The following is a 14,371-nucleotide window of genomic DNA, read 5'->3' as shown; positions in this document are numbered from 1 at the left end:
TTGTCCTCGTTGGTTTTAAATGATTTTAGGGGTTTTTAAGTAATTTTATATTTTGGGTAAGAAATGAAATGAATCGGATTGTAATTGAGGTTTTTGTATTGATTGGTTTAGGGTTTTAGTAGTTTGGTAAAGAAAAACTAGGGCAAAAGTGGAGAACAAATTGGAATGCAATGGCAAGAGTTGATTCAACGACTTAGATATGGTGGTCGATCACCTTTTTTTGCTTGGGTTATTGTTAGGGTTCTCCTTTTTTGCTTGGGTTATTGTTAGGGTTCTTTCTTTTTATTGATCGAAATGATCACCACTATCTCAGCTGAATTCCGACCAAAATAGATTTATAGAGAATACTCCACTCTCAAACTTCTGACCCATCACTTACTCCGGCCAATAGTCAACTAGGAAAATTGTTGGGTAGAGTATTATCATGGTTGTTGTTAATTTTTTGTACTCTTAGGTTTGTAATGTTCATATACCTGTGGCACCATAAATAAAAGTATGATGGTATTGATTAAACAATGACTTAGTGATGGAACATGAATGTCTCATACTGGGGCACCATAAATAAAAGTATGATGGTATTGATTAAACAAGATAATATAACCATTACAATAATAAGATTACGATTTCATAATATAGAGATAACATTTTGTACCTGTACAAGTAACATTACATGTCATTAGTATAAAACAACCCAGCTCGCGACACTCGGAAAACTTTTAGAGTGAGAAAGTTCTATCTGTGGTTCAAAACCTGAGGCGGAATATCATTAGACATGGAGACCTGATCTAAGATCGCTGACTTGATAATCTGAATCTCCTCCAAGTTATGTTTTTGTTTGGAAGAGAGTTGGCTAGAAGAAAATCCAGCATACTGATGAGCTATTCATGAGCAATTGAGAAGCTGCCGCTGAAAGAAGTTTCCTGCTCGCGATCGGATCGACGTTTCGCAAAGAGCACCTGTACTCATTTGGGCATAATACAGAAGCCAGTCAGCTATATTTAAGATGATCAGTCAAACTTTCAGAATAATTTATGTGAACTTGTAGGTGAAAAGAATTCGGCATAGAGAAAGACTGAAGCTAACATATTAGAAATATTTTTAGGTCAAAATTATAATTAGGAAGAGAATCCCTAGTATGAGAACCATTTCTAACTTGTTATCTAACAACTAAAGCATTGACGGTTTAAAGTTCTATACGGAAAAGCTAGTACTATTTGATTTTCGGTTCTCTTTTCTTTTGCCTTCCATAACAAACTAGATATCTTTTTGACATAAAAAACTAGCACTATTTGATGTCGTATATTTTACTATAGATTTGATTATTCATCTTAATGGGTTCTAGGTGACTCTTATATTTGTTCTTGACATATAATACTATATATTTGGTATATTTTACAAAATTCTGGTAGCTTACTAGAGGTATTTGTCTCATCCATCTTTGAGTTTACGGGCTCGATCACGCCAAGAACCAGTTTGCTTTGCCAGTACCTGAAATCAAAATACAAGTTGGAATATCAGTCGCCTCCCTACTTGTTATCTTCATGTACTAACATTTTCGAAGAACCTACTGAATTCCCTTACTTTTTCACTAATCAGAGTCACATTTTGGCCATTTCCTTTGCTTTCTTCTATATCCTCCTCCAAGATTGGTTCTTCGCTTGTAGGGCTCGATTTTTGAGCTATTGGTGCACCAAAAATGGCCTCGTCATGAGCAGCTTTGATTTGTTCCTCTCTTCTTGCCTTTCCGGAGTAGCATAACAAAGTCAAATCATGCAGGAGTTTACTGTTTCATGCAATCTTTGTCTTGGTTTGAATGAGAAACCATATGCAAATCGGCAAGTATTTCATACAATACCTCTACGGCTGAAAAACGGAAACTTTGATCGATATTCTTGACCAGAACTGCATCATCTTCTCCCACTGCAGATCCAGATATACAAACTGTTATTAGAATTTCGAACGACACGTAAAAGCAACAAACAACATAAATGAACAGAAATATTTATTTGCATCTTTGTTACGAAGTAGGAGAAAAAAGAAGAGATAAGCTCCATGATATTTGTTTAAGAAGCAAACAGACACAGGGAGTGCAAACATTGTCCCAGATTAAGGATGACAGATTGAAATATGTTGGACGATAATCAGTGTACATGAATTGATGTGTACACGTTTTAAGCTACTTATGCTTCAAACAGTTGATATTTAAGCCTAGAACAAGCAGAGATATGGGTAAGGTGTTTTTTCAAAACTAATCCTGGGTAAAGCATATGGGACTAAGATCTCATTCGCGTTCCCAAACCAATTTCCTCGCAAGATAACCTAACAGGATAACGCCAGAGAGAAAATAAGAAGCTGAGACCAGAACTGACCTTCCATTTCTTCTTCCTCAAGTGGTGCATCTTTGTTGAACTCAAAGCGTTCCCATCCTGCTCCCTTCCCCATAGCAGTATCGTTTTGAACTGAAATACGTAATGCTTTCAGAACAGAATACGGATTTCTTGGAAGCCATTATTCCAATTAGATACAGTTTATCTCGACGAGGATATAGAAATAAAGGATAAACTAAAACTCAAATTTCATTAAGTCGTGAAGTAGATGAAAGTTTTCATCTCGATCTGAGTACTTGATGCTGTGATGATTAACAGGGTCATACGTGAAAATTTGGGGACAAAGGCTACGCAAACACAGAAAATTCAAGAACTGTGAAAAGAATGCTACACAATACCAGTTTGAGAGAGCTGGAGCTTCATCTTTGCCTTAACTCTTTCACCTGGAGTCTGTCATTGATAAAACAAAGAATAGTTCGGCTCATTTCCACAGTCAACACTACAACGGCAACAGCGTAAAATTGAAACCGGAAGGCTAAATATAGAGATCGGACAAGAGATCCAACTAACACAACAAAAAGACGTAGTTGACAGTAATGCTAAAATATTGAGGCCACACTGGTGCAACATCATAGCAAGACTTACCCAAGTAAGATTTACAATCTTACATGAACCGAGTAAAATAAACCTCAAAAACAGTATTTGGTTTATTTGAACCTTCTTTTTCAAAAAAAAAAACAGTATTTGGTTATAGCAGGAATACAGGCCTAACCGTTAAGCTCACAGTAAAACAACAAATCATAGCTTTAGGAGCCTAATGCCCATGATAGTTTCAAGCGGCATGAACCGATGTTTGAAGATCAGTGTACTTCTAAGCCATAACAAGATAAAATTATAAGCAGAGATTTTGAAACAAATTGATCTTTGTAAGCAGAGATTTACGAAACAAATTGATGTACACTATACTCTACAGAAACACTTTGAAAGTTCAAAGAAAATTGGACTAACAGTATCAATTCTAAGAGTACACATGCTGACATAGTGACATGCATACCCATGTAGCAAAATCAAATACATCGCCCAAACCCAACATTCTATAGGACAAACTCTTACCATCTACAAATACTTATATAACGAGGTCATGTTTTTACTCCAATTCTCCCAATATCATTCACCAAAAGCCCCCATACTTCCAACCCATCATATTAAAAAGGGTGTTTCACTTGAAAATGTCTGTAATATTCCAAAAAACTATACCATTGTTAAATATCAATTCATGCTCTCAGTTTTCAATCCAAACAATAATCGAAATAATCATAATGGTGTAAGAGACCAAACTGTTACAATCTCCTTATACTAAACAATTCGAGTTTTGCCAAAAAAGAATTGGTGTCAATATCCATAGCAGTAGTAACACCATATTTGCCGAACTCATAAGAAACCAACTACGAATTGGTTCCATTGCCATTGGTCTTGAGAGATGAAGGGCACTCCATCCACTTTTTTCAACGACCAAACTTCTGGTCTTCCTCCATATGTCTTATCAACAGTAATCGATAAATCTCCCCGGTAAAACGAAAGATTGGTTCCATTGCCATTGGTCTTGAGAGATGAACGGCACTCCATCCACTTTTTTCAACGACCAAACTTCTGGTCTTCCTCCATATGTCTTATCAACAGTAATCGATAAATCTCCCCGGTAAAACCAAAATCTGTGAACTCTAAAAATATGATCATTCCTATTGATCGATTCGAATATAGATGGACAGTTTAAATAATGATAAATTTCTGTTTCCAAATTAAAGACACCGACTCTTCCATCCAAACGAAACCAGTATAAAGAATTCCTCAACTCAACACTTCTTATCAAACCAAATGGCCGGCCAAATGGTTCCGGTTCTTGGGCAACTTTTCTCCATTCAACATCTTTATCAATACTACATACCATTATATCATTCATAGAGTCTTGGTTTGGAGAAGAAGTTGCAATTACTGCTTTGAAACATCCCCAATAACCCATACCACCGTATGTGCACTCTCTGTGCATTTCTTTGGGATTGATAGGATGTTGAGGCAAAATAATATTTTCTCCTGTGATAGGATTAGTAACAAAGAATCTGTCCCTACTAAATAATGGCTGACAAAATAGAACTCCATTGGATGATGCTATAACGCTTCCATTACTTAGTAGTGAATTAACCAACTCAAACTTGATGCAGTTTTTCTTACTGTCTTCTTCCATTTCAAAATAAAACTTTTTAAAGGTAAAGCCCCCCTTTAGCTGATTGTTTAAATGCAATATAGCAAGTTCCTTACGTTTCATTTCTTCTTCAATAGCTTGTAACCAAAACTTGTTAAGTAACTTGAACTCGATGACCTTCGTTGCCCCACATCGAGAAAAGATGTGGTGCATGATTATATCCGGAGGAAGAAAGATGTTGTTGGCATTTGATGCCATTGAAGAGGAAGAAGAAGAAGAAGAAGAAGAAGAAGAAGAAGAAGAGTGAAGGAGGTTACTGCTATTAGATTCCATTGAAGAGTAAGAGGAAGACGAAGAAGAAGAAGATGAGTGAATAACCACCTGTTCTGCTCTTTTAATTTATAGAACAAGAAGATGATGAGTGATTGAACAGTAAAACTCTGATTTAAGCGGCTCTGTAGAGAGAGAAAGTGAGGGTGGGGGGACCAAATATTTGATTATAAAAAAGAATAAAATAACTTTGTTCTTTTTTTTAGTTAGAAATCTATGTATACAAACTTGTTAATACTAATCAATAAATAAAATAACTTTATTCAATTTTCGACGACCCCATTATCGGTGATAGATTTTTACCTATTTAAGGAGACACAGAATTTAAGGAGACACAAAATTTAAGGAGACACACAAATGATTGAACAAAGTTATTTTATTTATTGATTAGTATTAACAAGTTTGTATACATAGATTTCTAACTAAAAAAAAAAACAGAGTTATTTTATTCTTTTTTATAATCAAATATTTGGTCCCCCCACCCTCACTTTCTCTCTCTACAGAGCCGCTTAAATCAGAGTTTTACTGTTCAATCACTCATCATCTTCTTGTTCTATAAATTAAAAGAGCAGAACAGGTGGTTATTCACTCATCTTCTTCTTCTTCGTCTTCATCTTACTCTTCAATGGAATCTAATAGCAGTAACCTCCTTCACTCTTCTTCTTCTTCTTCTTCTTCTTCTTCTTCTTCCTCTTCAATGGCATCAAATGCCAACAACATCTTTCTTCCTCCGGATATAATCATGCACCACATCTTTTCTCGATGTGGGGCAACGAAGGTCATCGAGTTCAAGTTACTTAACAAGTTTTGGTTACAAGCTATTGAAGAAGAAATGAAACGTAAGGAACTTGCTATATTGCATTTAAACAATCAGCTAAAGGGGGGCTTTACCTTTAAAAAGTTTTATTTTGAAATGGAAGAAGACAGTAAGAAAAACTGCATCAAGTTTGAGTTGGTTAGTTCACTACTAAGTAATGGAAGCGTTATAGCATCATCCAATGGAGTTCTATTTTGTCAGCCATTATTTAGTAGGGACAGATTCTTTGTTACTAATCCTATCACAGGAGAAAATATTATTTTGCCTCAACATCCTATCAATCCCAAAGAAATGCACAGAGAGTGCACATACGGTGGTATGGGTTATTGGGGATGTTTCAAAGCAGTAATTGCAACTTCTTCTCCAAACCAAGACTCTATGAATGATATAATGGTATGTAGTATTGATAAAGATGTTGAATGGAGAAAAGTTGCCCAAGAACCGGAACCATTTGGCCGGCCATTTGGTTTGATAAGAAGTGTTGAGTTGAGGAATTCTTTATACTGGTTTCGTTTGGATGGAAGAGTCGGTGTCTTTAATTTGGAAACAGAAATTTATCATTATTTAAACTGTCCATCTATATTCGAATCGATCAATAGGAATGATCATAATTTTAGAGTTCACAGATTTTGGTTTTACCGGGGAGATTTATCGATTACTGTTGATAAGACATATGGAGGAAGACCAGAAGTTTGGTCGTTGAAAAAAGTGGATGGAGTGCCGTTCATATCTCAAGACCAATGGCAATGGAACCAATCTTTCGTTTTTCAACATGAGACTCAATTTTCTCGAGCTCAATTTTCTCGAGAAACCAACTACGAATTGGTTCATATGGTAACACTAAAATAAACAACACGAAGAAAAATTGGGGGATGTGCAAAAGTTCATACACTACCAAATATAACCTATATAACAAAAGCAGAAGACTAGAATCACTAAATGAAATATATAGAAAGAACATCAGGGGATTATACGCATACAAAATTGAGTATGGAACAGATCAAATTGAGTGCTACTAACCATCTCAGTATATCCAGTAATGAGTCGAGAATAATCAATTCCACCGTTCTTTTCCTTGTCGTTCCTCCCTTCACGTTTACGTTTGTGCTCAACAATTCCCCCCCTTTCAGATTTTCTCTCTCTAGGGGAAGAACTCCTACTTCTTCTCCTTCGACTACTACGATTTTCTCGTGAATTTCTTCCATGTCTTCTTCCAACATCAGAAGAATTACTCCTAGACCTACTTCGTCGTCTCCTCTCAATCTTCCTCCCTCTATCATCAGTTCTATCCCTACTTCTATCATCAGCTCTATCCCTACTTGAAGAACGATATCGTCTTCTTTCTTCATTCGAGTAACTCCTTGATCTGCTTCTTCTCCTTCTCTCAGGTTTTCTCTCTCTACTTGAAGAACGATATCGTCGTTCTGAATTTCTCTCTCTACTTATACTTCTCTTCCTCGAACACCTTTCTCTCTCTCTACTAGATTCACGTTTATTATCTAAAACCTTACGAGAATGAGATTCAGAATTCTGCTTCTTCTTAAGTTTGTTTTGAACATTTTCTAGCTGAATTTGCTTCTGTGTCTCAGTTTCTGATTTTCCAGGACTTGAAGCCCTAACAAAACTGTTAAGAAATGAAGATGAAGATGGAAGAGCAGAACCTCTTACTTGATTTGTACTAGATTTTGATGAAGAAAACCCTAATCCTTGTTTGAATCTTGCCGCACCTTCACCTTTTCGAGTCAGTTCATCGTAGTAAGCAGCAGCTTTTGCTTCCTCCATGTGTTAGCACGAACAGATGAAACCCTAGATTTTGATCTGAAAAGGGACTGGTTCGAATTGAGTTAGGGGAGCCGCTATGAGCACGGAAAAAAAAATTTGCTGTTAGGGAAGGAGATTGACTAGTCAATCTCTTTTGACTCCAGACACCTATGGACACCCGGGTATTATGGACACGGATGACGGATCAACCCATCCGAAAACCAAAACAAAGTTTGGGACCAACGACGCTCGGACTGGTTCGAGTCCGAGACCAGTCCGAGAGTATTTCACATTATTTTTTTGTTGAACTACCATAAACACATTGTTGTCTGGAGTCAAGGTTGGTTTGGAATCAAAGTTCTTTCATGGTCTTAATCTCTCTTTCTCTAAAACAAAGTTCTTTTTCTCTCGAATTCCTAGTTATGAACCGATGATGGGGTTAAAAACAAGGTTGCTTTAATGACGGTGTGATGAGGAAGATACGAAAAACAAGGAAAAGAAGCGACGAAGAACGAGAAAAAACAAAAAACGAAGAAAAAGAAAAAAAAACCAAGGCAAGTGAAAGAGGGGGAGGCACCGAAGCCTCTCCCAGTAAGCACCTAGTTCGTTGGGTGCTAATAGGCATCCGACGGGAATAACAATTATGCCAGGTGTCTTAAGCTGGACCCTTGAGTTTTTTAGGGAAATTGACTACGATGCACGATAGTCATTACAATTGCGCTGATACATCAAAGATGTGATAAGCACAATACTGCCAAATTTAACAAAGGCTCCACTTTCTCTGGGGACCCGGGACCTCCAAAGACTTTTGGAGTATATGTCAACACTTTAAACCGCTTAGGCACCCAAGTGTTAACGCTGGACCCTTGAGTTTGGATCACCGAAACTGGGTAATGTTGTTGTCAATGGGGGCGCGTAAAATTACCCCTGGATTTTGACTCTTTTCCGTACCGCCAATCTAATCGATAGTTCCATCTCACCATTTAATATGCCGACGAGTATAATAGGTATATGGTTCAACCTCTTTTTCTTTTTAGTAAAACCAGAATTACATTCATAAGTAGAAATCAATACATAACATTACATGGTATGACAATATTTATTCCTCTGAAAACTTCATGAGAGTTACATAAGTAAAGTTCTACATAGAATTTTCGGACGTAAAGTGCCTCATGAATGGATGAATTAACAAGACAAAGACAAAAAGAAAAGACCCCTAAAAGTCGTCAAATGAAAAGATCATCAAGATCGAGAATGAAAAGACCCTAAAGGTCGTGAATTTTATTATATTAATTATATTTAAAATATTAATTTTCTGATTAAACTTCAAATAAAACAAATCGGATGATGAGGTTACTTTGTCAACTCCCATGGTGTGATTTTCTTCTTTTAACCCAGATCTTCATTGTTGTTCATGTTTGAACCAGATCTATAAAAGTCAATCATTTTCATTGTTGATCATGGAAAAACAAGATCTTAAATCACCCACCAACTAAATCCGTAACCGATCCATAACCCTTGTTGGTATAATTCTTTACATTGCTGATCTGACCAGTGATATCTCCATAACTGAACAACTAAATCTGCAATCGATCCATACCTCTCCAAGGAGCATTACAGTGTATAAGTCAACTTTAAATCAATCCATACCCCCTCACTGTAGGTTGTTTCATTTTAATTCTTCAGACATAAAAAGTTCGTATTCATGGAGAAAACAAAAATCAAATCCCAGCCATGTTTGGATTCAAACCTACAAAACCCAATCCCTCACCCGATCTGTGACTTCTCGCTAGATTCTAACCCTCGCCGGATTAAAATATACAAAACTCTTGTTGGGTTCAAACCCTTGATGGATCTATGGACACTCGACAGGTTCAAACATTTGACCAAGCCTCACCGGATCTGTAAATCCTCAAAGATCAGTGAGGCCTCGCCATATCCAGCAAGGATACTCTCGATGGATCCTAAATTGAAGAATAACTGTTGAAAACTGTTGAATATATGTAAATCCTATCGAACAACTTCTCTTAATTTAAGGTAATATCTTATGGAACAACTTATCAATTTTTTTTTTGGGTATTACTTTTTTTTTAAATTGAATATAATATTTACAAAAAAAAAAAATCGAGCTGACCTGGTCTGACCCGAGTCCATTCCCAATCCCAGGCTGGGCCAGAGTATAGCCAACTTCGTTTATTTATTCATTGGGCAAATGACAATTTTGCCCTTCTTACCAAATGACATGTTTACAAAGTTATTAAAATTACATTTTGGCTTTTATATAGTCAAAATTACATTTTTACCCTTTTATAATATCAAATTAACATCTTACCCTTATGTTAAAATGACATTTTTACCCTCGTATAAATCAAAGTGACATTTTTACCTTTATGTGGTCTGAATGACATTCTTACCTTTATCTTGTAAAAATGGCATGTCTGCACTTTCAAATTGAAATGACACGAAGTTAAATAATTTTACATCATAGGTGCAAAAGTATAATTATGAAAAGATAAAGGTAAAAATGTAATTTAGAGCATGAGGACGAAAATGTAATTTTGGTAACATAAAAGAAAAAAAATGTCATTTTGACTACATAAGAAGTAATTAGAAACTCTTAATTGAATATTATATTGAAACTATGTAAGAAAAGCCCAAGATTCGGTCCCAAATACGAAAAAAAAATCCACTTGGGAATAATAACGTAAAAAACCCAAAAGTTGAACTGTTTGCAACACTTTTGAAACTGTTGGCAACACTTTTGAAAATGTGACAACATATATAATTATGTTCTTAATTATGTGTGAACAAAAACAAATTTGTTCATACATTTACAAAATTGTTGAGAGCAAACTGTGTTTTGTTAAAAAAATTCAAAAATGTTTTGTAATTTCAACTTTTGGGTTTTTTTTGCATTATTATTCCGGGTTGGACTTCATTTGATATTTTGACCCGAATTTTGGGCCTTACAATTTTCCTCTCGTAGAAGTTAGTTGTCAACCAAATAACATAATTCGTATTTTCACGGAATAATAAATGGCTATCAAACAAAAGAATTCTTATTTTCACGGAATAAATTTCGTGGAAGACTTTTTATGGAACTCTTTTATTTTCATAGAATTATTTTCCTGATATCAAACACAACCTAAAGGAAACCTGTTAAGAGACTTGTGGTCATGGGTCGAGTGATGATGTGGTATGTCCTGAAATTGGGCATGCCATGTCATTACTTTGCCCGGCTATATATCACCCTTGAATATATAGGGTAACCTGCGAGGGTCGGGGATAAACAAATATTATCAAGGTAGTAGGATATATAGATGAACAGCAATGCTCGGATTACTAAATATAATACGATAATTTTACGAAGAGACGTGGCACAATCTGGGACATTAATCTTAACTGCCAATATTTTAGACTTGTATATCAGGTGACTAGGTCATCTTTCTTCGTCCTCCCATGGCACTTTTGAGAGAGAGAGAGAGTACATGAGGGAGAGAACGTGGAGAAACCCTTATTCTAATTTTATGTCCTAAACTTTCTTCTTCATCAAGAAGAACAAAAATATTTACTATGAGTTTTTTATGACTGAAAGTTGAAAGTGGGGATTTCTCATTAAATTTGTGATGGAATCAATTTATTATGTTATTCGACACATCTTTAACACTGCTTCAATGACCCATTTCCCATCTCGGACTTAATAGGGATCCTTAGTGATATGGTCTCCTCAATTGTTAGTGCTTTCCGTAATTTTACCAGATCCTCTGGAGTTATCACCATTATACTTCACTAATTCCTCCAACATTTAAACCTAGACTCCGAGTTCCACCAGGACAATTCGAAATCCCATAGAAACTAACAATAATTATATTGAAACTTGGAACTTTCGACGACTTTAACTTAGAATCGAAGAAAATGATATTAGATCAGTAAAGTTGGTAAATTTCGAATAATGGGTGGTAATATTTGGAGAAGATACCCTTGATATTCATCAAAATTTATAACCTTGATATTCATCAATCTTGGAAGTAGCTGCTCGAAGGATGAACCCTTTATAGTTTGCTCCAACATCTCAAATAGCCTCATTCTTTTATTAGTGGAGGACTGCATAATTAAATTAGTGGAAGTTAATTGACAGAAGATGGAAAAACTTCACATGAAGATAGAAAAGATAATGGCTACATAGTATATGAATGGAACCCATAACCAACAAAGTTTTATTTTTAGCATGAGGAGTTGTTAAGAAAGGCTAAATATGTGATATAATCGACTAGACCTTACTACAATTGCTTAGAATACTCAAACCTGTTTTTCTTTTTAAATTGGCTCCAAAATTATTAGAAATACTTTAATCACCAAAATTTGCATGAAATTCATAAGAAAAAAATCTTTAAGAAATTAGATGAATTACAACCCTAAACCTTGAACACCAAACCCTAAACCCCAATTTTCGAAACTAAACCGAGTTCCGTTTTTATCAGTCAAAATCTAACTAAGGAATTAGTCTGCACTCAAAAGTTCACCTAGACAACCAATTTAACAAATTAGTCTCAGTGAAAAATGAAATTGATCTCATGTGTCATCTAAGTAACTCAACAGTCATCTGAACAAACAAAAAAAAAGTAACTCAACAGTCAACACATAAGGGAACAAAAAAAACACATACTCCGTAGAGACAGTGGAATTCATTAAGTTTCAGCAAGTTATAGACGACATTTTTCAATATTAGTATAAAGTGTCCATTTGACTCTGCAAAAGTTAAAGAGTCAAAAAAAAAATGAACTTATTTAGAAAATATTAACGGCCAAAATAAAATTTATTTTAAGAATATTAAAGACTTTCTCTCACCTCCATCTCATCGCCTATCTGTCTCACGTCATCACATTTCGCCACCTCATCATCTTCGCTGACGATGGTCGTCGGCCGGCCAGAATTCCGGCGACCATCGAATTTTTTTTGTTCTTTCTTTCACTTACAATTGCACATTGTAATAAAGACGTTCATGTTCTTTTTGTACCCATTTTCTCACATTCTTCATATCATTATATCCTATGACATGGATTCATGAGAAGATAGCTGGTTTTGCAAATGAAATGTGAGGATCACTCAACTACAAAAGTGGGAGACTACGGCTTGGTATGTCGAAGATAAGTTATTTTAGTCCAAAATTAGAGGAAATAACCTACAGACAAATGTGTTCACGGTCTTAGTGTGTAATGGAGTAAAAGACACACGACTTCTTTCACGTGTTTAGTAAATTCGACAATGGTTTCTTTATGAATTTTTGACCTCTACAATTTCTACCGCATCTTATTGGGCTTGGGAGCATTCAGTTTGGGTGACACAAGGGGGCACCATCTAGTGGATCTTGGGTTTCACTCGAAACCTAGACCACCACCCGAAAAATATGAAAGGGTAAAGTGGACTTGGACAGATTCTGGGCCACCCTTTATAGTCACCCCCAATGAGACTGTCCTATAATCTTAATTGACGTAATATTTTGAAGCCCAATGGCCTCGACCCGTTGAAAGGGTGAGAACCGCGAGATGACAGTTCCCTAACCCGACCGGATTTTCACCCCTAATGCGCAAGAGAGTATGGATTTTTTGCTGATATTTGATATATTTTCTAGTAAAAGTGTTTAAGTGTATAGTCATATTTTCTTTGCATAACGAGTGCCCGTTAGCTTTTTCTATTGGTACAGGTTTCTCTTTGATCTTGAAAAAAGAGACAATGTATTGTGTTATTGGATGAAGTCATCGATTTATTTTTATTGTCCATTATATCAGATTGTAAAAAAGAAGCTTCGTCAGATTTGAAGATGAAATTTTCAATTGTTTTTCGTTTTTGTTCTAGATTTGCAAATTGAGTTTGCGTAATATGCAAATCAAGTTTGCAAAATATGTAATTTGAGTTTCTATTTTGCAAATCAAGTTTGTCATGTTAGTATATTTCATCATTATAAACAAGAATCAAATATATATCAAGTCTAAACAATGAAATCCAGGAGTCATATTTGATGAACAGAGAGATGAAATTTAAATGATTTACTAACCTGAATCATTAGAAGCCATGATGATGATGAAGCAAAATCTTCCAAACCTAGAGAGATCTCTGTAGTAATTTTTGTCTTAATGGGAAGAGAACAAAATCAGAGTTATATCTCTCTGGTTCAGGGATTTGCCCCTTTATGAATCGGAACTCCCAACCAGTTATTGGAAGTTACCAAATTATTACTAAAGAGCCCATCATTCTTTAGTAATAATACTTAAGGGCTCTACACAATGCATATCTCTAATATGCCCCCCACACAATATAACTGATATTAAATAGGTCCACATAATAATTAATTAGACCACTAAGGACCCTCAATCGAAATAGCCAACATATTATATATTATGAACCTCATATTAAGTCCACATAACCATTAGTATTGAAAAATACTAACAATCTCCCACTTGGACTTTATATGATTCTGAGTTATATAATACGAAAAACTTTAGTGCGCGCATAAAAGGCTATTTCTGAGCTTAGAAATATCACGTCCAATCTGGTTCATTAATCACATCAGCAAAGGATCAAAACGACGTTCGTCGCATTTGTTCATGACTAGACCTTTAATGGTCACATTACTAACGTAATAACAACATAGATCAAGTGTGGATGTGTAGCTTGGAAATTACATGTTATGTGATCTATACATGCCTATTTCCAACTAATCCAGCGACTCCATAGAGTCCAACTTTCTCCAAATGATTCCTCAATAGAAAGTTGTAGTACTGAAGTTCAGAATATTGAGATGAAATATATACTTTTATTAATACTTAAAACTTGTACAAGATTAATACAAAATACAGTTATGTCCAAAGAACATAAAACTGAAGGATCCAATAAAATGACCAAATAAACTCCCACTAATCAATAATATCAAGGGGT

General features: G+C 35.4%; 1 protein-coding gene across 1 annotated transcript; it reads right to left on the bottom strand.

Annotated features, from left to right (window-relative positions):
- Positions 1-561: 561 nt before the first annotated feature.
- On the bottom strand, positions 562-7,719 carry LOC147563098 (serine/arginine-rich splicing factor). The gene is made up of 7 exons (XM_086634802.1): positions 6,695-7,719; positions 2,726-2,777; positions 2,370-2,459; positions 1,856-1,920; positions 1,582-1,740; positions 1,415-1,488; positions 562-956 (listed from the first exon to the last, which is right to left on the bottom strand). Exons 1-6 carry the CDS (start codon positions 7,454-7,456, stop codon positions 1,429-1,431), a joined length of 1,188 nt encoding a protein of 395 aa, XP_086490928.1. The 5' UTR covers positions 7,457-7,719; the 3' UTR covers positions 562-956; positions 1,415-1,428.
- Positions 7,720-14,371: the final 6,652 nt, after the last annotated feature.

Source organism: Eschscholzia californica, unplaced genomic scaffold (assembly GCF_041429995.1).
Source record: "Eschscholzia californica isolate CP2 unplaced genomic scaffold, dmEscCali1.0.p SCAF_1, whole genome shotgun sequence".
In the NCBI taxonomy this organism is placed as follows: domain Eukaryota; kingdom Viridiplantae; phylum Streptophyta; class Magnoliopsida; order Ranunculales; family Papaveraceae; genus Eschscholzia; species Eschscholzia californica.
This window is presented reverse-complemented; position numbering and strand designations above follow the sequence as displayed.